The 25,804-nt window shown below is 40.6% G+C and overlaps 1 protein-coding gene and 1 long non-coding RNA gene across 4 annotated transcripts in view; one reads left to right on the top strand and one right to left on the bottom strand.

The window, feature by feature from the left end:
• The window catches only part of hdac7a (histone deacetylase 7a), a 75,858-nt gene that overhangs the window by 27,943 nt on the left and 22,111 nt on the right, over positions 1 to 25,804 (bottom strand). For 2 of the 3 annotated variants that reach the window (XM_082518856.1, XM_082518854.1), the window contains exon 2: positions 10,734 to 10,802. Coding sequence is in view for 1 of the 3 variants with exons in the window: in XM_082518854.1 (XP_082374980.1) it covers positions 10,734 to 10,802 (69 nt within the window). In the remaining 2 variants the exon portion in view is untranslated. Of the gene's footprint in view, positions 1 to 10,733; positions 10,803 to 11,874; positions 12,337 to 25,804 lie in introns of those variants that run through there. The other variant, XM_082518855.1, reaches the window with a different exon arrangement.
• Positions 12,024 to 20,696, top strand: LOC309697165. Its single transcript, XR_014273760.1, has 3 exons — positions 12,024 to 12,108; positions 19,491 to 19,656; positions 19,988 to 20,696. It is a non-coding gene; the product is annotated as an uncharacterized lncRNA (long non-coding RNA).

Here is a 25,804-nt window from a genome sequence, read left to right as displayed (position 1 = left end):
GGTAACGGGGGCGGTCATGTCAGCAGGAAGTCGAGTCTATAAAAACACAACAATGAGAGAACCAGGGTGGCTTCCTGTTTAAGAGCTCAGTTTAGACTCCCATTTCCTCCCCTCTCCTCCTCCCCCTGCTGTTGTTGTGACGCTGACGCTGCCACAGTGCCCTTGAGCCCTACAGCTGGAAAGTTTCTCATTAGAATAACACTGCTTTCTCTGAAGGCCTCTTTGTCGGACACTATCGCCCGATCGGTTCAAATCGCCATTTCTGTTCACGATGAGCCGAGAGTCTGACATCCATTAACGACTCAGATTAATGACTAACACTGGCCCTGAAGGCAACAGACTAATGTAATGAACACACACGTTATAGGCACATGGAAAACTACTAAGTCAGCTATTGACAGCCCAGATAAGTTGTGTTTCATCCATTTCAATTGTTTGTAGTACTAAATAGGCTCAGACACAGCTTAAAGAGTTCAAGAACTTTGCAGTGCTACTTGACCAGGACATTTAGTTTTTCCACTACTCAAGGAATACTTTGGCTTTTTAGGACATTATCTCAGCTAATTTTTAGGAAGCAGGAGTGGTGCAAGAAATTTTTTCCACTGTTGTCAGTACATGTTAACAAAACACATGTTACAGGAATGACTAAAACAAATTTTTTAAACAGCATATTAAAAAAAAAAAAAAATCTCAGCTGTAAAGCTTACTATAACTTTTTTTTTTGCGGGGGAGAAGTGCCACTATGGGGCAAACTGGTCACAGCAATTCGACATCTTTTTCAATGGATCCTGGTTTCCACAGGTGGAGCTGTTTGTTTTGTCTGTCGGCCATGGCGACACCTGATTACACTGTTAATTTTTTCTTCTTTTCCATTTTTGGAAAGGAAGAAAAGAAGAATGATTTGTTCATCTTGACTTTTAGGTTCTTACGAAGCGTCTTACAAGGAAAGATCCAAGTCACTGGGGGAGGGACTCAGAAAACCTATTGCAAATACAGATTTTGTCATTTAGCATTTAGTACAGAGCAACAATAGTAACAGCTAATCAAACAGAGTAAAAAGCACAAGACATGGGGGTGTATTCACAAAAAAAGAAAAATCCACGAAGTTGCTAAATCAGCCTTGTGCAACACAGGATCTTTATAAATAGTCTGGTACTGACAGTTAGAATCACATGCTCTTTACTCTGGGAACGCTCTGTGTTTCTTTGTTCTCTCTAAGAGTACCAACTCAACTGTGTGCTACATCAAAAAGTTAACTGCTGCCAGGACATGTTTACATCTCATTATTTAATCTTTTTCAAACCTGAAATAATACATTTATTTTAAAATGAGACACATATTGATACTAGGATACTTTTTAGGGCCATGGGTAGGTTATATTGATCAGCTTTGATATTACTCTGCTCCATAGAGTGCGGTTCAATTTGCAGGGAGTTCGTTGAGGAAAAAGGAATTCTGATGCACCCCACGGGTTTTCATTCATCTGTGTTTTTCTTTGTCATTCCCGCTCTCCTTTTCCACCACTTCTTCTCACTCGCTCATTCCTTCAGCAACTGATCCCCCTTCCTTGCTCACATTTCCTATCTACTATCTCCCTCCTTCATCCAGAGGAATCCACAGCTGTCACTCCCATTCAAAACCTCGTCTTCCCAGAGCAGCTGGCCAGGCTGTGGTTTGTGTGTGCGTGTGTGCACAAGTGCGCGTGTATGGGTGTGGGCCTCCCTGCCTACAACTGTCGCCAAAATATTTCTATATTTATGATCTCGCTCTGCTGGTGCATAGTTGGAGTATCCAAGTGTAAATGCTAGTGTGTGTGGCTGTCAACAAGTTTAGGAACTACCCTCTGCTATGTGTATGCAAGTGTGTGTGTCCGTATGCATGTGTTACAGCAAAAATGAGGACGACCCTCTGAAGTGAAAACATCACCGAGTGTTAAGTGAGGACACCAGAGGCACCTAAATCATCCACAAGCCTCTGAAAGATATCTGGCTGCAGGCCTTCATGTGAGAACGACAGGAAAAATCCACACTTGGATTCGTTTCACCCTCCTCCAAAACATTTGCCAAGCTCAATACATAACTACTTTGTAATAAATCAATAAATAATTCATGATTTTCTTCCCGCTTTGATACTTAGATTGCAGGTTACCTAAGAATCCTGTTTGCCAGCCCCCGTACAGTTGGCGTGGGATTAAAATGAGATGATAATGGTTCAGTGTGTGAGGTTTGACTTCTATTTATATAAACAAAAACCAGCCTGATGAATAATTTATTGATCGTTCAAAAATGAAGTTTTCATTGCCTCTGTAATCAGCGTGTTTATGCAACATCACAATTTTTATATTTTTTTTCCAAAAATAAGATAAGAGCCAGCTGCCACTGAAATAATAAGTCTACAAATAAACTATACTAGCAGCTTCGACAGGACCAACCACAAGCTAACAACAGTTACAATGACGTTATACAGCTACAGCGTTTACCACTTTCACCATAGCAATATTGTGTTCGCCAATTAGCCCTAAACCTGACTGAATTTATATATTTCAGTAGCCTAATCTGCCACATGGCATTTTTCTTATACCACACACATGGTAATTCTTTCTTTTACATTCACATGATGATACATCTGGGACAGTCTTTAGAAAAAGGGACTTCGACAAACAGACAGAAAGAGCTCCACCTCCTGAATCACAGTGAAGATGGAAACAGTTTTAAAGTTAAGGACATAACAGAGTCATTACCGAGTATTTCCAAATCTGAGTCAAGGGCAAGGTATTTGAAACAAAAGCCACTTTATTTTTAATTACACGTTTTTAAAATTTGTCTCATTTCACTTTTTCCATCAGGAGATTTATGAACATCGTGTGAGGAATCTAAGTCATTACATCCTGTTCCAATTCATCTAAACAGGTGCTTTGGGATTCCACCAGCTCAGCATACCAGCAATACACCCATTTACATAACTCACATACAGGTCACACAGATAGAAAAACTCTGACAGAGTGCATCTCTGTCACTTTGGGGTTTTTTTTTTTTTTGTTTTTTTGTTTTTAATTATCTTAACCCAGTATTATAATTTGCTTGAAGGTGGAAACAACTCACTCATCTGAATGCCTCCGTCTGTCACAGAGGTGACACCAGGTGTGCTCTCCTGTTTGACAAATAACAGTCGACACAGACGTGGTTCAGAGAGCCACATTATCTCCGTTTCCTGTATTCCGCTGAATGCCACACACTAGCTCAGTGACACATTAAAAGACACCAGATCGTCTGCCATTTTTCCCCATTGCTGTTTTACATACTGTCGGTTAAGATATTACTCCAAACACTCTTCTAGCACGGGGAAAGTGATACTTTTTGTGTTTGCTTTGTTTTGCAACAAACAGAAGAACTGTAACTTGGGAAATGAGTACTATGACTGACTGACAAATGTTCTTAAGGCCCAAGTTGGTATTGCAACATGTTAATCATAACACAGGTGAGGAAAGGTTCTCTTTGTGTTGCACGAACTCAGATTCTTTGAGTTTTTGTTTGTATGACATCGGACACCTTCATTGCTCAATACAGGCACTTTGGTTTTTCCTTGTGTCATACTTTTCAGGAGACCAGAGGTTAAACTATGAAACAAACGAAAAATAAATAAATCCTTATACTCCGAGACTGGGGTAATGTGGAGACTTAAGAAACTGAGTTCCTTCTTTGACAGGAATAGGACCGTTTATTTGCTGAATGGCACTTCTCCAGCTGATGAAATACAGCTGCTCACCTTCCAAAAGCAGCACTGGTTGTGTTGGGCATGTTCCTGTTCCCAGTGTAACATGAGGAAACTATTCACCATCGAAAAAATACGATTACATTTAAAAGTTGTGTGCTGAGCCACACAGGAATAACATTTCCTGTAAAATTACAGTAAAGTACCGGCAGCTGCATTTCTAGTCTTTAAGCTGCTATTTTACAGTTTCTCTACTATAAAAAAAACCCAAAAAAAACAAAAAAAAAAAACACAGCAATATGTGGTATAAAATATAAACTTTACACTACAATAACTGTTTGATTGCCATTATACTGCTGTTTTAGTGTTCCTACATCACACCAACACAAACTGTTGTGAACTATAAATGGATGACACTCCCTTGCAGCCTGAATGATTACTCAACTGTGGCCAGTATTTTTCCCCTCAATGCCATCTGCATTTACAGTACGAGAACAGCAAATTGCTTTTTTTTTTTTTTTTTAAATCATTTTTTTCTGTAATTTCTCACAGAATTTTAAGAATTCATTGCACTAATCTTCACAAACTCTACTTTAGAGATCAATCCAACTTCAGTTCTGTTGCACATCTGTATACATTTTCCTTTTCTCCTTCACACTCCTGCTGTCCTTCACATCAAACACATTCTTCACATTTCCCAACAAAAAAAAAAACAAAAAAAACAAAAAAAAAACACCACACTCGACGGGATCTCCCTCTTTATCTTTTATAATACACGTTTCACACACACACACACACACACACACACACACACACACACACACACACACACACACACACACACACACACACACACACACACACACACACACACACCATAAAAAGCCAGAAGAAAAGGGGAAAACAAAACAAAACACAGAATTCACACATTTCTTAAACACAGAGCCAGGTAAGGGAAATAAATAATAATGCCTTAAGTGTCTTGCTCATATCTCTTCTCTCAAATATTGTGTGATACTGTAAGCACGATTATTTAAAATAAACTAATATTGCTGGTTGTAAGTGAAAACAGTGAGTCATCAAAATGACAGTGGTGACTGATATGCTGATAGCCTGTGGCTGTTGCCATATCTGGGGGGAAAAAAAGCCTGTGGTAGTGAGATTGGTGGCTACAATCTGCAGCAAAGGCCTTTGGCTGATAAGAACAACACAATATATCTGCTTATCTGGCTGAAGCCTCAGCCCGTCTTGCATGGAAGACGTAGTTTGACTTAACTCAGCAAAATCGGACAAAACTTACATCAACATCCAGTTCAGCGTAAACAAGTTTGATGAGCGTTCCTGAAGGATAAAGAAAGACTCCCAATTTAATTACTTGATGAACGCTGCTGAAATGCTGTGTACATCGGCGCAACTTTGGTTTCCCCCTCTACTTGTTTTATAACAGGTTTCAAGATGCAAAGCTTGACTGCGTGACCTGTTCACATGGAGATTTTTTGGAACGGTGATAACATGCTGGAGTGGCTGACTGCCAGAGCACCCAGCTTTGGTGCCTGTTGCAACTGCAAAACATTAATGAACTACAATAAAGTACATGTGTGAAATAGGATTTGGGAAAAAACTGAAAAGAAACAAAATGAGAAGAGAGAGAATCTACAGTATCGCTCTATCTGCTTCTCTTAAATTTAAATCTCTTCATTTCATGGGAGTAGTTAACATGTTCCAGGAAAGCAGCTTCATGAATATGCACCATCACACTCTGCCGTCTGCACAGATAACAAAGGAAGAAGGCATTAACATTCCTGCACATGCTCTGCACTCTGGTCAGGGATGAACACACAAACACACATGCGCGTATCTAACAAAGGAAAAAAAAACATTGATTCTGGAAAAACCCAATTCCATTCTCAATCGTACACAAAGATGGAGGCCAAACATTAAGTTGATGATGTTCAAAAAGAGAAATTGTTTGGTAATCAAGGGTTGATCATATTTTTAAAAGAAAGTCTCTTTGTTTTGTTTTTTCTAATTTTAGTAGATCAAATGTGGAAATTTTCTGGTTTCATTTGATTTCTTTAAATAAACAGATGTTTGTTCTGCCCATTGGACAAAAAAAAAAAGAAAAAAGAAAAAAAAGCTAATACTTGTAGATGATTTTGTACTCATTTTTGTGAGATTGGTAACATGTGACGCCTGCCTCTTTGGCTGTTGGATGGTATGACAGACATAACAGCAGTAACGTCTATGGTGTGCAATATAAAAACGTCACTACATAATGCAGAAAGCCATCCCATACTTTTTGCCACAGAGCAGCTCTGGCTCTCAGCACTTCCTGCAGGACATGTAGCTGCAAGCATCACAGCTGAGCAAATGGTGGTATGGAGTCAAGTGGCATCTTTGCCCTAAGTTGCTAACTAGTTCGGGAAATACATTTCTGGAAAGTCAACAAACAGCAACACCATTGTTTTCCCCTTTCAATGCAATTCCAGCACAACCTCACTTTACCCTTCAATATCGGAATGTTTTACTCTCTAAAAATAGGCATCTGCCTCGGGCCCAAAACTCCTGTACGTGTCGGGTTTTAGTTTACTGGAGATTTCAAACTACACAGCAGCTCTTCTCACCTCTGTTGCAGTACTATTTGTTTTCATCATCCTCGGTGAAAAGGGGTGTCTCACAGAAACTTGTCTTACATATACTGAAACACACACCCAGACAGACACACTGACCACAGATGGGCATTGTATAAACCTGTATCGTGTGGTTCTCCTATTCAATTACAAAGAAATCAGCCTGAAGCTGTAAACGTCACTGAAGATAATCAAGACACACACACACACACACACACACGGAGTCACATGTAAAGTCAGGAGTCCGGTCAGATCCTATTACATCCGCACCTACAACAAGCCATCTGATCCGAGGTCAGCATCAGTCGGTGTGAGCTGAATCATGACTTGGTTGAGCTGTTTAGGTCAGACGGTATCATCTGGTTCGGAGAACTTGTGACTGATATGTGGCTTCTACAGTATCAGGAATCAGGCTAACTTATTATCTATGAGCAAGATGATTAGCATTAATGATGGACCTGTATCTCCAAAGAACTTTAATGCTTCAGTTAACATCTAAATTTATTTTTTGTTCAGGGCTGTTACATGAATGTTCTTGATTTTTATTTCTACATATGTAATGTTTAGTCAGCAACTAACCATTTCAAAGAAAAAAGAACAAAGACAAGGTCACTGATCCTGAATATTTTAGGATCGGTGACTTAAGTATTAATTGTATAAACAAAAGCAAATTAGCTTTAAAATAAATGGTACACAAATAGTAAAATGTGTCCTTTGATTCAAGTTTATTTCAATGAAAGTTCATGTATATAGAACCAAATCATAACAACAGTCACCTCAAGGTGCTTTATACTGCAAGGTGAAGAGCCTACAGTAGCTGGAGAAAACACCAACAATCAGATGATCCCCTAGAAACAATCACTAGGCAACAGTGGGAAGAAAAAACTCCCTTTTACCAGGAAGAAATCTCCAGCAAAACCCAGCCACTGGTGGTGAGGGAAAGATAAAACAAAAAAAGAAGAGGATACTAATTAAAGCTAGGACATCTTACTTTCCGTGTATTTGTTTCTCACCAATAGTGGGAAACGGGAACAACCCCAGCTTCCTTAAAGTTTGGAACTCAGAAACAGATTTAGATCCAGGGCTTCTCGTCTGGCACAGTTGCTGTAACTGAGGTGAAAATTGAGTGTTTCGGGATTTTTTATACCCTGAATGCCACAGGAATAAATCCTTAGAAGAAAGAATTCCATTGACTTCAGTAAATTTAATCCGAATTACGTGCCTCGGCATGTACACGGCTGTGTGCATGGAAGTGAGAGAGAAATGGGAGGGGGAGGTATCAGAGTGAGGCTGGAGGCCAATAAGAGACCAGTTACCCAGCAGACCACAGCAAAAAGATTTTAGCTCAAAGGTTAATGCAACGTGAATTGATTTGACACAGTAATAAAATGTTGAGGACACTCTTACCTCAAGCCACAGCGCACACTCTTACAGTCTCTCAGTCCCCTTGCAAGAAAATATTTTAAATATGTGCAGCCTGTCACACAGACACAGAAAAACTCACACACACACGCTCTAAAATGAAATAAAAAGTAGACAACTGCACCACACACAAACACAGTCCTGTGAGCCCCCCTTGGAGAGTATTATATAACATTACCCCTGACATATCAAGTGATTTCATGCACCTCGAGGCAGGACAATTGAGCCATTTGTTCAGCAGGTCAAAAATAGCCGCCAAACCTCCAACGCCGTCTACTGTTACAACCATTACTACCTCGACTACTGAACAGCTTGTGTCTGCACTCCCATTTGGCTTTAACGGGTATTAGAGTTCAAAATCACCTTAATGTATATGTTGTTCATTAGTACAAAATGTCAGTATGTTTTTGAATTTTCAGGTGCAGAGGATGAATGACCTAATGCTATTTGGGTGCCAAAGCGCAAACTGGAAATTCAAGAAGGAGCACAATTAAGCTCTAAATAAACAGTCTAGCAGCTGCAACATTACAGTCTTCTAGTGATATATCAACTCAATAAAAGGCTAAACCTGCTGATTAAATGTTTCAATAGGAATCATGTTACTTAGATATACAAATAAGTGAGAACGATTACCAGCATTAGAGGTAATGATTGATTGATTGTTGCTTATCAACTTTCCTCCAGTTGAGTCTTTAATTCAACAGGAACCGGTAACTAAAAGAAACACAGTGCCCAGATCAGCTGACCAATGTGGCTGGAAACCACAACTAGGATATGTGATCTCCACTGCATGACTGTTGGAGTTACTCCATTTAGCGATCCATAGAGTAAAGGCCTGAGAAAATGAGCAGAGTACACATGCAAACTGCAATAAGTCGTATTTTCTATGAAGAAATTTGTAAGGAATTTTTGTTGATTTCACTGACAGCCCTGAAAAAGGCAGTTTTTTCACTCCTTATTAGGAAAACAATTATTGAAAAATAACATTACTATGGTCAATCAAAAAAACAAAAAAAAACTGAACTATTTTGAAATATCTCTGTTTGCAGGATTAAGAGTTGTGTCTTTTTTCATTTCTAGGGCGTGTAGAGGAAAAGGCTGCTGGAGGAAGAAGTTGAATATGAGGTGAAGGTCTTTTTATTAATAGACATAGCTTTTGAAAGCCATTGTGAAACTTGTCCGAAATCATCATTATACCTGTATGCTCTCACTTCTGGTAACTGCTACAGGAGCCAAGTATTACAAGCTATTCTTTAAGTGAACAGCACTTCTGCGTGTTTTCTGTTTCACGTATGTGGAAAATTAGGGTTCAAGGCTATTACAGACACAGCAGGACAAGTGGGACGTAACCCTGCAGGTCTATTATAGCACTCTGTGTAGTTTAAAGGGCTGTTTGAGCTCCAGAGGCTTTTAAAATGGTGGTTTCACATGTTATGCACATCTGGCGCAGACCGCCGCCACCTTAGATCGCTAACCAATCTCCGACTTCAGACGTCTGGCGTAAGGGCAATGCACTCCACAGGCCAAATGATTTAAAGCGAGGTGTGCATGTTTGAGATGGAGAAATTAGAGAGAGGAAGACAAAGGATAGAGAGCCAGTGCCAGTTGCCCTGTGTGGACAACACGCATGTAACCAGACTCTGCAGTTACGGCCATGACCTCAATGGGGTTTTTTTTGTTTAGTTTTTTTTCCAGAGACATGCACGCAGACACACAAAGCCCATAGTGGGTCCTTGGTTAGCATGCAGTCAGCAGAGCCTGGCACAGCGAGAGCCGGCTTTCATTCAGAGAGTCATGCATTGTAATCCTACACAGCGTGATCACACAGGCATGCTTCACAGCAGAGAATGCTAATCTAAACTAAAAATGCAGGACTAAAAGTGCCAGCCTGGGTCACTTGTTTCTGATGCTTGGAGCAGCAGATCAAATACTTTTTGAGCTCAGGTTTAAGAACAAAAGCATCAACTAGGCTTTTTGTTAAAGAGAGGCACAACAGATGAATACATGACAGGAAGGGTTGCTGAAAATTGTTGAAAATTTGACACGATTACAAAGAAAAGTAACAAGCCAGCTCTTATTTTACTGGAAAGATGGTGGCATCTTGAAATGAGTGCTAAAGGGTTAACCTAAGTTCACGTCCTGCATCACACTAGTAGTCAGAGCGAACATTTTCATTATCTAACCATGACCACATTGTGAAAGAAACAGTTGCAATCAGCCATAATTAGGAGGAAATATGTTTTGATATCTCCAGATGTTTATGTGAGAAGCTTTTGTGCCAAGAAGAATGACCGTCAGAATCCTTACTGATGACTCTTACACAATCCTGGAAGTGAAAATATAAAAAAGTGAAGTGAATCCCTCTACTGTACTATACACTGGTACCAGTGATTTCCTAATATTAATTCGAACACAGAACTAAGTCTTTTGTTTTAGTAGGAAACTAACTAAAACTGGATGCTATTGGACGTTTACTAAACAATAAATAGCTCATGTGGTAAATTTACATTCACACATTTTTGTAGGACTGCGTGACGCATGTTCAATTAAACTTCTGCATGACCTGCAGCAAAACTAACTTCTAAACCCACATGAAAAACACAGCCGAGGAGGCTGCGTCTTTCCAACTAGGCCAGCACCTGTTCTCTACTTTTACTGCAGCTTAGATCATTGTGGAAAAACTGCTGTCACCCAAATTGCATACAATGTGTGTGTGTGTGTGTGTGTGTGTGTGTGTGTGCGCGCGCGCACGCGCACATGTTAAAAAGAAAATGATGTAAAGAAAACAAGATGTAGTCGTGAGCAGGGACTGCCTGGAGAGCAGCAGCATCTTTTTCCACAAGAGCGTTTCAGCGCTAATGGCTTTTGCCTAACTTTAAGAGGTTCAAGTAAAATATTACCAAAAAACCCAACTACTTATTAAATCAGAACTGCATTCTGAACATTTTCAGCAGAGATTTAAGGTCTAACCTGCCACTGTGGGAAGTACGCTGTCCTGTCTGTCAGTCTTTACGATGTTCCCAGAGGTGCCGATTCCATCTGTGGGGACAAAGACAAAAGTATATCACTGAACTGGAGCTCATATTCACAATATCTAACAACAATGAACAAAACAACAACAACAACAACAAAACAAACACAGTTGATAACTGGCAGCTTTCACCTCTGAACCTTTCCTAAAAATGTCACAATAAACAAAGCAGTTTTAATACCAGCCTTAAAGAGAGAGGTGACAACGTTTCTTGCAGGTGTGTGTTAATAGATTTCACCACTGCCATGTGCTGGCACTTGGCACAATGTGAGCTGCTCATGTGATGTATCAACCACAGGTCTAGTGCACTATTTTGACCCACATGTGGATAGAAAAGATGAGAAAAGTGTGTGGTGGTCTGGGCTGTACCACGCAAGCACGCGCGCGCGCACACACACACTCACACACACACACACACACACACACACACACACACACACACGCGCGCGATAATCCCAGTCGTAGAAAAGTACGCGAACAGTGCACCTGCACTTTAAACTGGGTTGCGGAGGTGCTGCTGCTAAACTGTGATGCTGGCCGACATCTGCTCAACCTCACTGGGGCCAAAAGTAAATAATATTTGAATCTTATCTTAAGAAATGACTGATAAGAAACGTAGGTTTGTGGTTAACACACCTCCGGCAGTTTCAACAAAGCACTCCTTACTCTGTTTAGGAAGGCAGACATTATTTACGCGATTTACAGCTTGTCAACGGCACTTTGCTTTAAAGTCACTTTCTTGCTTCATAATGACTTGAGCTGTAATGCAAATCATGTTTTAAAACGACTGTTGGAGTTGATGGTGACTTTATGTAACATATATGTACAAAAGACTAATGAAATAAATTAAAGCTCGAGAAAAGTACCACATTTTTTTTTTAAGTTTTCGGCAAAGATGCGCGCGCGTGACACTTTTCCAAGCGCTCGCGAGCAATTAAAAGAGTGCACCTGCGCACGTAGCTTAACGCCATACTGCACCTGCCCGACGAGTCGAAAGCCCGACTCAAAACAGCCCGAAATTTAAGAACATTTATCAAACTTTCAGCTGCTCGGACCGTGTCACCACCAGCGCTTGCCTACCTTGTAAACTGGAGCCCGTTTACACCTAACCGCCCCTTCAAAGCGTCCAGTCACACTTGAAGATAATCCAACTTGTATCGGAGTCTGTTTTTGAAACGTTGAACAAGTAAAAAGAGCCAAAAAGCTGACGGAACGTGATGGAAGCGAGATGGAGAGGTCCGCTGGTATTGTCAGTGAAGCCTGTACTGACTGAGGAGCCGAAACAGGAACTTATCGGAGGCAAGTTACAGAGAAGTAAGTCCGGCCCCCTCGAAGCCCTGCTCCCTCCCCTTCGCTCTCCTGCTGACAGAAATAGCAGGCGAGGCGGGCCCCACCAAAAATAGCCTTGACTTCACACAGGACCTTCTTGACTATTGTTTTCCCGCACCGACTCACTCCCTTTAAGTGCACGCTCCGCGTTTGACTGCTCGTAACTTGTATGGCGTTCTTAACTTTATTTCTTTTTCTTTTCTTTTTTTTTCTTTTTTTTCTTACTTTTTCTTACAAATAAGATGGGGATTTTGTGCCACATAAAATAATAGCTCCCTCTCTGTGGCTCCATCTGCTGTCAAGAACTTCCAGCAGCAAGCAGAGTGACTCGGCTCTGGGATCTCCAGGGTTCTTTTGGAGGCCCCCAGAAAAAAAACCAAAACAAAATTAGGCTCTTTTTGCGAACATTTACTATTTGTCATAAATGCTTAAATGTTTCCAAAACAACAAACAACCCACACAGTGTTATTCATGTCAGGATACGGCAACATGTGACCCTCCAAGATGAGACAGATGTTGGTCAAAATGGAACTTCCATCACTACAGCACTGACTTGCACAGATCTGCTGTGCAATACCTTTCTTAGCGCTCACTTTATTTATAGTACAGTGAATATAAATAGTTGTCCTGCATATTGATTCCTGAGCTTGTACTTACAGTAAATTACATACTGTTGAATAGCGTTATCAAACGCCTCATACCCCCCACTCCATTAACTTTGTCTGTCTGTGGTGTAGGTGTGGACAAGAAAATCTCTGATTACAGTCATACACCATTGAGCTAATGTGCAATGAAAACCATTATAGCACCGAACAAATTAGCTTGTTTGGGTGCACATTAAAACTCGAGTCTGTGTGAGTTTCTGCACAAAACCATAAAAGCTGCAAGTATTTTCTCAGGAAACAAAAACAATTTTTGAACCTGGTTTGGTTTCCTTTTTTATTCTGATTTCCTGCCTGCAGTGCTCAGTTATGAAGCTATTTCAGATTTGTTTCCTAAATAACTTATATAGACCACTATCACAGTATTATATAGAATCACAAAGGTAAGTATTAGAGATATTTCCTAACAAAACTGAACTGTGGGAGCGCAGGAAATAACTTTACATTAATCTTTGGAAATTAATCTGCAGTTGGAGCTGAAGCTGAATAACATTCATTGCTGTCCCAAAGAACAGCAGGAAAAACAAAGTAAGGCTGTTTAAAGGGGCCCTCATAAAAAATGTCTCAGATAGTTTCTATGTGCCAAATTACCAATGCCATATACTGTAGTCTCGATTCTACAAATACAAATGACTTTACTTGCTCCTGTACGTGAAGAATGTAAATCTGTGTGTTTAAAACTGCACCCGATTCACTCGTGTGGTAGAGCAAGCAGGAAGTCTGTTATGAAAGAAAATGCAGTCATGTAGAAACATGGACATTTTGTGTAGTTTTTCAATAGCTTGTTCACGCTAATTGAGTATTAAGTGTGAACAAGCTTCCTATTGTGCTTTCAAGTATGTTGTGCAGAAAGAGAGATCATGGTTGCTGGTGGCTTGACGTGATCAGTCCTGCTATTTATGGGAAAAGACTTTATCCATAATCCTCTCTTTAAAATGCTTAATTTTCACGAAGAACTTTGCTTTCAGTCATCATTTGTCAGCTGTTTTTGATGAACTTTTAAGTATTACAGGCATAACAGTAAAAATAACTCCACTGTAATCGGTGCACACCTTGCCTTGATACAGCAGATACTGCTAATATCAAAAGAAAACGGGGGTAATTAAGAGCAGTTACGGTTAAACAAGGGATGTGGCAGTAAATAAAGCAGGCTGACATAATCCTTAACAAAGTTGAGTCATAATAGACTTTTACAGTTGAAACAGTTAAAATCAGGGTAAAACTATCCAAATAGATGCTCTCGATGTCTAGCTATCTTTATTTTCCCTCATAATAACGAAGGACTGAATGTTTGTAATTCTCTCCTGCGGTAATGCAGACTACTTTTTTTTTTTCAGAGATTAAAGACACTAAGTTCTGTGCAATGTTCAGATGTGCAGATACACATTTTTTTCTTGACATTTTCAGACCACCAAGGAAGTAGAGCATCCTGTCAGTTTTCAAGCGCACACACTTGCAGTACAACACGCTGCTGTGGAAGCCTGCGTGACGCAGGAACATTGCCTTGTCAAATCTTATAGCCCAAAGTCTTCCTAGAATCAAGAGGCAGTTTTCTGGTAGAGGCCACTGACAGTGAATCGCACACATCCTCGCGTCACAACCACTCCACTGTGGTCTGCATGATTCAGTAAACCTCTCTGGCCCTTTTCTACAATAATTTGCAAATCTGTAATTTCTCCAGGGTAGCACCATAAAAATCAAACCTCTGTTTGTACCTGCAAAACAAACTTCCTCCCAGAACTTCCTGTCAAACATTCACATTTAGAAGACATTTTAAAACATAAACTAATACACCAAACTGCTAGAAATTAGTTTGAATTATTATTATTATTATTTTTAAATAAGGCCGCAGGGAATGTCTTCATGCATGGCGGAGGTGCTTGGAGACGCTATCTACTCCCTGTTTTTCTCACTCTTCTTAATTCAGCACCATCTGTAGAGTACCGTTTAAATTTTTTTTTTTTGAGTCAGAAACTGACATTTATAATAAGTTTCACAAGCACTTCACAATGTTTTTCCCCACTTTTAACCGTCCTTTTTGTTTCCACAGAGCACGAGCGTGTGCAAGCGTTTTATCCTTTTTCCGATCTCAGCGTAAGCCAGGTCAACAACTGATGTTTAAGACCAATATTGAAACCAAGAAACGAGCGCTCTGTCTGCTGCTGGTGGTGCTTCATCGTCCGCTCGCTCACCCTCGGGTGGCTCTTTGAACGGGGGGAACCCAGCACTGTTCCCAGAAACCCTCAGTGTGTGGGTGTATCTAACGATATAACGGTGTGTGTGAGAGAGGGTTGTGTCCTGTGTGTTTGTGTTTGCATCGTTTATGCGATTGTGCGCGTTCAAAAAGTGTGTGTGTGTGTGTATGTGGTTAGTCCATTCAATTACACAATCTAGCATGCAGTCTGAATCACATCCGGTTTCGAGCTGAAAATAACCAAACCACAGGGTGACAGAAAAGCAGCGCAGCAGGCAACCGCCCACAGGGAGAGAGGAATAGATACATATGCATACACACTCTGTCCAGCATTGGTCACTTGGTATTTTTCACAAACAATAATAGGAACTGGCGTCTATTTCAGTGTGCTATGCTTTGATTCCTGAGATTTTCAAATCAAAATGATTTCACATTTTTGTAAAACTCATCGCATGTATTAACGCTTTTGTAAGAAATCAAATAATCCATGTTATCTTCTTAAGATACAACAGGGGATAACACAGCTATGAAGACAGTGCAGAAAAATGATGCAATGCACATCAGGTTTTTTTTTTTTTTAGAAACATGATCAGTCATCCTTTAAGATGTAAATTAATTTGAAATGACATAGAAAAGTTTGACGTACGGCTCTTTTTTTTGTCAGTTTAGTATATGGGGCAGGATGTGGTCAAATGTGTGCTACAAAGTTGCCTCCCACCTGCAGGGATGTGCTACTGCTAAAGCAACAACATTTGACACAAGAAGTGATTCTTCACAAAAACAACAATAAAAAAATAAAGAATGTGCAAAACTAAACTGGAGTCCTCACAAAATAAAAGGCAACTGATTAAATTCATTTAGGATGCTTTAAATGTCATCTACTTTACAGGTAAAGTGGATGTCTGTCTGTGTGTATGTGTGCGTTGGGTAACTTGGGGGAGCCTTTGCTGTGAGCATCTGTGTCTGATACTTGATCTACCATGTGCAGACAGTGTGTCGTTAAAAAACAGCACATGCTCTGGTATAAACACAAATGAGTCTGTTGTGCGTAAGAGGGAATGGTATGACCCTTATTTCCACTAATTATGAGAGACAGCAGTCTCAGTAAACTGGTTTAACATAGTTAAAGTCCGAGCTTACAGATACTATCAGTAAAATGGAATTAGTGGAGGCTTAAGAGAAAACGAATAAAGGAGTGAATGTTGAAGGGAAGGGATTAAAAAGTTAAAGGAAAGTCAGGAAGAGGATAAGAGGACCTGAGCAGTGTGGTTTAGGAGATAAGCGAGGGGAAAAAAATAAGACAGATAGGATGAGAGAAACGGAGAGAGCGACAGAGAGAGAGGCTGGGAGCACTGTAATAATGTTTGGCCTTGGTCTGCCAGCGGGGTCCTTCCCCTTATGAAGCCAACAAGAATGTGAGGAATGCTGCATGAGAAGAGGGAAGGAGCTGAGGGAGAGAAAACAGAAGAGGATGATGGGAATGAAGAAAAGCCAAGGAGGAGGAAGCAAAGAAAGGTATCCAGATGAAGACGGAAAGAGGGAGATGGGAAGATGCAGAAGAGGGAGGGTAATAAGAGGAGGAGGAGGAGGGGCAGACGGGGAGGAAAAGATGTATTATCTTTAGTGGGGCTGTGTAAACACAAGAACAAAGAGGATAAAAATAATAAGGCTGGAAAATATTTGGTAGGAAAAGCACTGGGATTTTATTTTTGTGAATATTGCGGACATAGATGTATGCACACAGCCATGTGTTTGTGTGCGTTTACATATTTTCATTTCAGAATTCTCTTTGCTAGTAATTTAAGCAGCTAAAATTATATATGTGTAACATACTGAAAATGCTTCCCCCCACCATGTTTGAGTCTGCCTTAGTCTGGTGATCATCAGTTTCTAATCATGATATAAAGACAGAAACCTTCAGACATGCTTTTTAAAGTTCCACCAAACTGAGCACACAGAAGAAATGCATTTCTTCACAAATTTAAGCTCAGAGCCTGCATTCTGAGTTATACCAGAAACTGCCAATACCCCACCCACACCCACACAAAAAAATGCATTAGCCACACATTCAAAGCATAAAACAAGAAGCTTTTATAAAAGGTCAATGTATATGTAAGTAATCCCTATGATTTGAAAACTCAGACATCAAACTGCTCCAGTTGTCCAGATGTCCTAATTTTAGAGGGATGAGATGTCCTTAAAATCAGCGGTCACCAACCTTTTTTGTGCCACGGACCGGTTTATGTCCGATTATATTTTCACGGACCGGCCTTTAAGGTATTGTGGATAAATAAACAAAATAAAACCAATACCGGTACCAAAAAAAGAAGATTTATTCATAACACACAGAAAAAGACCCGGGGAAACCAAGTTAATGATAAAAATGCTAAAAAAAAAAAAAATGCTAAAAACCAATAAAAACCCTGAAAACCATACATTTCACACCCGAGCCTCAACTCTCGCAGCCCGATATCTGGGCCAGATATATGGCCCGGGTCCATGGGCCACGGGACCACAGGGGTTGGGGACCGCTGCTTAATATGGTCTTCTCAGGCAAACAGAAGCCCCGCCCACCTACTATTTAAGCTTGTGAGGGGCAACCAATCAGAGAAAAGATGCTTAAAGTAGTTGTTTTCAAGACAGATGATAAACTGAGACCCATTCATGACACATAAGGATTATTTTGAACTCTAAACCATATAAAGCTATTTTAGTAAAGGACAAGAGTAAAAATATGGATGTGGAAATTAGAACAATGAGCTTTCACTGTTTCCTCATTTCGCTCATGTATTAAAACACGGACATGTACGTTGATTTACGATGTTATTCTTTTTATGTTCATTGTATCACTATATATAGGTATATGAGGTGGCAAAAATGGCTGTGCATAAATACTAAATAACTAAATAATTGATTTATATATTTATTGTTCTTCTTCTTCCAAGCTACATATTCATTGGTAATCAGGGTACAGGCATTATTAGCGCCACTTTTTCCACACTTATTTACAGATGACAACACAATTCTCAGACCCCAAAGTTTCACTGTACTAAAAGTACTTTATCAACATGAGTTTAGAAACAGAGTACACATAATGTACACAATATACGTATAATGTAGATCTAATGTTTTAAGCCACCATTCACATAATATATATATGTGAATGTCAAATTTATATAATTTGAAAAGCTCAAATTATATAAATTATAAAATTAATTTTAAAAAGCTATTTAGATGTCGACAGTGCTGGTAACCTGGGCAATGTATATAATATAAGTTTAATCCAGATTGATTACCTGTCTAGGAGGAGTTAAGGAGGAGCAGACACAAATGTTGCAGTCGTCATAATGGGTCTGCCTAGCCCAACATACTGTACATACCTGCACACAAAGGCAGTATGACTAGACTAAAACAAAAAAGGACACAATGTTAAAAAGCAAAACCTATAAAAAATGTCAGCAGATGTGAAAGAAACCACAGACTCAGCCGACTTAATGCACCGAGGAAGACTGTTCCACATTTTAGGAGCTACAACCTAAAAAGTGTGGTTGCAGAATGGGGAACAGCTGAAAGACCTTGATCTGATAAACGGAAAGCGCGACTGCTGTAATAAGCTTTTGGCAGTTCTCCTGTATAAGCGGGGATAAGGCCATGAAAAGGCATGTGCACTAATAAAATTTTGATATGAATTCTGAATTTCACTGGAAGCAGAGATGGGAAGCAGGGATCAAGGCTGATATGGAGTGGCAGGTTTTGCAGATTTTTGTTAGCGGTCTAGCTGTTGTGCTGTGGACCAATTCATATGAGGAGTGAGTAACAATGAGCTGCATGGGAAACCATGTATTAGGAAATCCAAGCTGTAGGTCGATAGCACAGCGTTGATTGCAAAATCATTCTTAATTGAAAGAACTCTTAATGATATGAGAATAAAATGCGTAAAAAAACATAAATATAGATATAGAGATAAGAGATAAATATAGAGATATTTAGAAATAAATATAAACATGAGAAGTTTGCTTCCTCTTTATTGTTAGTTAATTAGGTTGTCTTTGGGTATTAAGAGTTGGGCAAAACAAGAATCCTGAACACATTCCCTTGTGAAGATTGTTACCTTTATATATTATCATTTACTAAAGATTTATGTTTTTATTTTATAAAGTCTATTTTAGGTTTACTCTTAATTTACTTAATTTTGCTGTGAGTCTTAAATATTTACGTTTTTTCCAGCATCAGTTTGTTAGTCCCGTTGTTTTACATGAGACTGTTAGCATCTTCAAGCAGAATCCTAATACATAAATAAGCTAAGCACATACATTATATACAGTACAGACCTTTGAAAGTCTTTCAGGTTTTATTCATGTTGTGTGGACTGTATTTATCCAGTCACATTATAGGATGTCTTTGTTCTGGGGACTTGCATTTTTTGTTAGTTAAAAAAAACCCTTTGATTAAGATCAAAGTGAGGGAAGTTCCAGGAAATTAATATACATCTTTCTACTTTCAAATTACAGATATGTGTGAAAAGACTGAGGCTGAACCAGTGTCTGAAAGGACTCAGTGCATGGAAAGCTTCGGTGACATATGCAGTCCACAGAAACACAATGGATCGCTGACAGGCATTTTCCGCAAAATAGCAACAGTGTCATTTGTGCAGTCATCACTAACCACCACTGAAAGGTAAAACAAAGAAACAGTGTTACTTTTTTTCCAGCTTTATGTGCAATATCTCATCATCCACTTCGGTCTAAGAGGCATTACCACACACACCAGTCGTATAGCATTATTTATCTATACAAACTATACATATAGCATCTTTAAACTGCAGAGAAACTTTTATCAGCATTTTAAAAATCCGAGCGCTACCAAAGCCATTAAAAAAACTAAGAGATCTGTGAGAGGTTTAATGCAGAGCAACAAAAGATGGCGGTAAGTACTTGAACACAAAGACGGTTTTGACTAAATGAATTACAGCCTCTCTTTTGGACGTTTGATCTGGTTTGATTGAAAGTGAACTGAGGTCAGCTCCGGTGACGGCACAAGAGGAGTATATGATGAAGGACCGAGGATCCCTTAACACCCCGAGGACGTTTGGAGTTATGGTAAGTTATTCAAAACACCACAAGAAACCATAGCTACCACAAGAAAATCCCAGGGATGTCAGCAGCCAGCTCACACACACACACACACACACACACACACAAGCACATACGCACACACACACACACACACACATATACAAAGCCTCAAAACGTAAAGTCAAATCAAATCAAAACTCAGCCTTATAACACCCACCGTTCTGAACAACAACAAGCCTGAGAAGCGTGAGCGTGTGTGTGTAGGAAACACCCAGACAGGCCAAAAATAGCTCTACTCTTGTTCCCCCTCTCTCGCTTTCAATCCTTCGCTCATTCGTTTCACTCTCCGTCTGTCCCTCTGTGTTTCTCTGTGTGTCTTGTTTGTGTCATGATTAACCACGGGTAGGAAAAAAATAAGTTAATTTTTCCATATGGAAAATGTCACCCTCTTAAAGAGCGCACTCGAATGTGAGAATATCAGGCTGAGTATGTGATTCAGCGAACGGAGAGAACAATGACTATACTTTGGCATAACTGTTGCATAAGGGGAAACATGAAGGTTTTCACAAAATGGGAAGAATTAGTTGGTTGAAGTCTGTCTGACACGTTGAGCAAATGAGGCAGTTCTCTGAAGAAACTGTAGAAGATCATAAAGTAGTATTTATCTTTTTTTCCCCTCTAAATTCCTGTCAAAATAAAACAATCCAGGATAGACTAAAATAGCTGCTGGCACACTCTGGCCATGCACATACAGTAAATTATGATTGGCCTGTGTTTTCCTGCATCTTTTTCACAGTGCTGTCACGCTCACGGATATTTAACCGGGGTCCAAAGCATTGTGGCAACTTTGTCAGTTTGTTTAGATTTAGTATACCCAATTACAAGTGAAGCAGCCCCTGTAAACAAAAGTCACATGGACTCACGAGGTGTTTACCGGACAGTTTTAGTAACCTGTCATCCTGCGTTGTTACTGATTTTTTTTTTAAACAAATATAATTGCAGTCCTTGTTAAATAAGCAAAACAGGCTGGCATCGTTTTGTTTCTCGGGCAGTGTCAGCCTGGGCTTTGTTAAGCCAGCTGTGTGTATGCTTAAAGCATCATTTTGAATTATTAGGGTCTTGCTTTCTGTTATAGTAGAATCCTCCTCACTTACAGTAAATATGTGAAAACAAAAGGGAGCTCCAACAACAGAATGGGTTGTAAACAAGCCAGAGTTTAACCTGGTTATTTGAACCACTTCAGTTCAAGGTAAAAAAAAAAAGAAAAAAAAAAAGAAAGAAAAAAGTCTTTGAATGTTTACAACTTGTCTAATCTGGAACAAGAAGCTTCGAAGATCCTAAGGCCCATAACTATAAGCTCATCGTGCAGCACAGAACGAGACAGTAACATCATTTACATGCAGATACAGATCAATGTCCCCGAGAACATATGTGGTTGTCTGGTCACATCCATTTTTAGACGGCTGGGGTATGTACCATTTAGACCTCTCATCTACATAAAAATCATCTGTGAGAAGCTAATGTTAAGATTGACTATATGCCTTTACCATATACTGATATTGATAGTGTGATCTCCAGACACAGAATCATGCATTCCTTTTAGCTGCACAGAGAGAAGATGCAAACTCCACACAGAGCAGGTTTGAGCCAGTATCCTTGCTTTGAGGTGAGCGTACTAACCACTGCACCGCTGTGCTGCCCCGTGCCAGATGGGACAAAGTTGGATATCTGGATAAGAAAATGGCTAGACAGATGTGCCGCCATTAAAAGACGAGTACATTGTGGTCATAAATTGATGGACATGGTCAACAACAATAACCAGAGAGTCTGTAGCATTCAAAGTTGGTACTAAAATATCCACACCATTATGGCAGCAGCCTGAATCTTTGAAGGCACATTGGACACGTGCTTTGGTGTTGTTTACACCAGATTCTGACTGTATCATTTGAATTACACAGAGACTCATCGGACCATCTTTTCTGGTCCGGTTTTGGTGAACCTGCTTGTATCCTCAGTTTCCTGTTCTTAGCTGACAGAAGTGGCACCCGGTGTGGTCTTCTGCTGCTGTAGCCCATCTGCTTCAAAGTTTGACATGTTGTGTGTTCAGAGATGCTCTTCTGCAAACCTTGGATGCAGTTTGAGTTACTGTTGCTTTCCTATCAGCTTGAACAAGTTTAACCCTCTGATATCAGCGATGCATTTTCTCCCACAGAACTCCTGCTCAGTTGATATTTTCGCTTGTTCAGGCGATTCTCTGTATAACCTAGAGATGGTCATGTGGGAAAAGCCCAGTCTTTGGAACACTTACACCAGCCTGCCTGGTAACAACCACCACATTCAAAGTCACTTAAATGGCCTGCATTTGTATAGCGCTTTTCTAGTCCCTAAGGACCCCAAAGTGCTTCACACTACATTCAGTCATTCACCCATTCACACTCACATTCACACACTTAAATCACCTTTCTTCCCCATTCTGATGCTCAGTTTGAAATTCGGCTTGGCCAACGTCTACATGCCTCAATGCATTGTGGTGCTGCCGTGTGAGCATGTCTGAGTTGAACAGGTGTGCCTAATAAAGTGGCCGTGAGGGTATACCATACTTTACTATCACAAATGCGCTTCAGACGTTCTCCCTTCATTGGTTTCACAACAACACGTGGCAAAGAAGCAAATGAGATGGTGACACCTTTGAAGCAACAAAACCAAAAATCTTGTGCTCTCGGTAGTTTCCTGCTATTAGATGTCTTGACAAACCACAGTACTGGTTTTCTTAGAATTGCCTCACAATTTCTGGCATTGATTGTGCTTGTAAGTCATTGTTCACACCGGTTCAAATGAAGGAAAACATGTATAAAAGTGCCAAGTGCCGTCTGATACAAATACCTTTAATATATGACAAATTTCCATTAATTCATTTTCCTCTTCCATAAATGGGGCTTAACTGCGACTGAATAACAGTTCTTTCTGAGTAGTAAGTTGTTGATATCAGTTTAAGGCATGACTGACTGAAACAGAAGAGGGATGATTCATTGTGTTTTTTAGACACTGTCTGGTTAAGATAAGATCAACTTTGCTACCCCTGTAGGAAAATTCCCTCTAGCTGCTGAAGCCCCTGAAACAAGTGGATAAAAACATCATACAGCTGTCATCGCACACTTATATAAAACACTCAGTGTGCTCCGAGTTCTGCTGAAGAAGAAGAACATGAAGTAGGCACATACATCAGCTGTCTGCCACCGATGACTGATGAACTTGTGTTTTCTCAGGGGTTTTCATGGAAAGGTTATACCTCTGCTTACTGCTGTGCCTTTTGTGGGAATTTAAGACAGAGAAGGAGAGGGAGAAGGAGAACCAGATGGCTTTTCCTTGCAGGATATCCTGTTATAAGTTGAGCTAGCCGGGCTCTATCTGACCTCCTCACCCCTCTTGACCCTTAACCCGACCGCAATTTAGGTTCATATCTCCGCTGTTTCCTAATCGCCCAAATGTCTCAGCATCCTTTGCTATGGCATTGTTGCTTTCTCTTCTACTCAGCTGCTTAGTCAAACTCACAAGTAGCTGCCTTTGCCACTCTTCTGTTTATTTCATTAATGTTTTTTCCCCCTTCTGACTTGTGTGGTTAATTACGAGAAAAACCAAGTTATAATGCTAGGCTTTAAATTCAATATCCATAACATTTAATGACAAGGGCCACAACCTTTAGCATCAATCCACATCCCAGGTGCAAATTATCTTTTTTTTCACCATCTGGAAAGTGCAGACAGTCATAGTATATGGCAGATGGCTGCTCCTCCCTGAGCCTGAATCCATCTGAGCTTTCTTCCTCTTAAAAGGGAGTTTTTGCATCCCACTTTCTCCATGTGCTTGCTCGGACTGCTACAAGGTTATCCGATTGACAGGGTTTTCTCTGTATCATTGTAGGGTCTTTGCCTTACAATATAAAGCTGCTTGACTGTTGATGTGATTTGGTGCTATATAAATAAAATTGAATTTAATTGAATTAATTTAAAAAGTAGATGTGTCCTTTTCTCATTATGCAAATTTCTAGCTCGTAAAGTTTAGTAACATGAGACCTCATCCACTTCTGTCACTTAGGCAACTCATTTTCCACCATGCAAGGGTTTTGCGTGAGAGATGATGAATGATTTTCATAGATATATAGACACACACACAGACACACACACACACACACACACACACACACACACACACACAGAAAACACTGGAAAATAATAATAATAAGAGCAGCACTATAAAAACTCTGTGTGTGTGGTGTTTCATACTTAGTCGCTCTGACTTTCACAGTTCCTGCTTTCTCTCTTTTTTCTTTTCTTTTCTTTTTTTTGCCTGTCCCGTTTGGCTCTTCAGAATTGTTGTCTAAAGGCAAAGAAAGATGCCCAACGGATTTACTTTACCAAATGGACCATCCCAGCCTTGCCATAATGGTCTATTTGATTCACCTTTTATTGTTTATTTTATTTTATTTTATTTTCACTTGCTAAATACGGGACAGACTTGACTGGGGAAAAGAAAGTGGAGAAAGAAAGAGGGAAAGAAAAACAGTGGGGAAGAGGGACGGGGATAAAGGGCAAAAATCAACAAAATAAGCAGACAAAAAATACATATATCAATCACCTGGATCACCTGTTGAGAAAGAAAAAAGAGAAAACAAGCAGAAGAAAAAAAAGAGCAATATAATAAACAACATCATTGCGATGATCTATGGGAATATAACAGTAAATACTAAATATTAAACATTATTGTGCAGCACGTAAGATCGACAGCGCACAGTGTGCTTTGAGGTAGGAGCCAAAAAGGGTGTAGTTTGTGGGTGTGATCACCTGTGTGTACACCTGTGAGCATGGACGCGCTTGTATTTAAAAGGTTCCTTCATGTAATGATCTGCTAGAGGGTGTGGGGGGGCCACAGCCCCGTCCTCCAGGGCATGAAGCAGGTATGGAGGAGATCAGAACTCCAGACATCCAGAGACCCTCAGAACACAAGAGACCAAGGAAGACCAAAAGAGGGGCAGCCGTGCCACTGTCCCAGAAAGAGCTGAGGAGAGCCCCAGATAAGGGGTCACTCAGCAGCCGCGGAGCAGAAGCCAGGGGGGTTGCAGTGACGTGTCCGTGAGCTCCGCCGGCAGTCAGCTGTGCCAGAGTGACCGAGCCCCAGGCCGAGAGGCCGGGGGCACCCCACCCCCGAAGTGGCCCGAGCGAGCCCCAGGCTCCAGGCCCCGACAAGCAGCCACCAGGAGTGAGCCGGTGTGTACCTGGACGCCCACCCCCGGACACAAAGAACCACCAATGCACCGACACCTGAGGGTGTCTGCCACTGGCAGGGGAAGTGGTGGGGGGAGATAGGCCTCCATACCTTGGAGGGCCTGAGATGTCCCTACAGAGGTGGCGTCTGATACCCAACCTGACATATAGACACAGACATACAGGCACACACAGATACAGACATCCATTCTCACCCTCATGCTCTCATATGCAATTACTCAACACTCACCCAACGTGGAGACAGACATAAATAGACACTGTACACACAATCACACTCCCCAACGAACTGGGTCTAGGTACCCTTGCCCCTGGAGGGGGGAAACTGCACCCAGACCCAGGTAGTGTTACCCTTTTCCCTGGGGTGGAGAGAAGCAGACCGCCCCGACTCGGCAGCAGCAGGGAGGCCCCACTTTCCAGACCCCAATCGGACGGCCAATTCCTCCTCCTAGCCCCCCCGCTCCAACAGGC

Source organism: Aulonocara stuartgranti, assembly GCF_965226115.1.
Source record: "Aulonocara stuartgranti genome assembly, chromosome: 20".
Taxonomy (NCBI): Eukaryota; Metazoa; Chordata; class Actinopteri; order Cichliformes; family Cichlidae; genus Aulonocara; species Aulonocara stuartgranti.
This window is presented reverse-complemented; position numbering and strand designations above follow the sequence as displayed.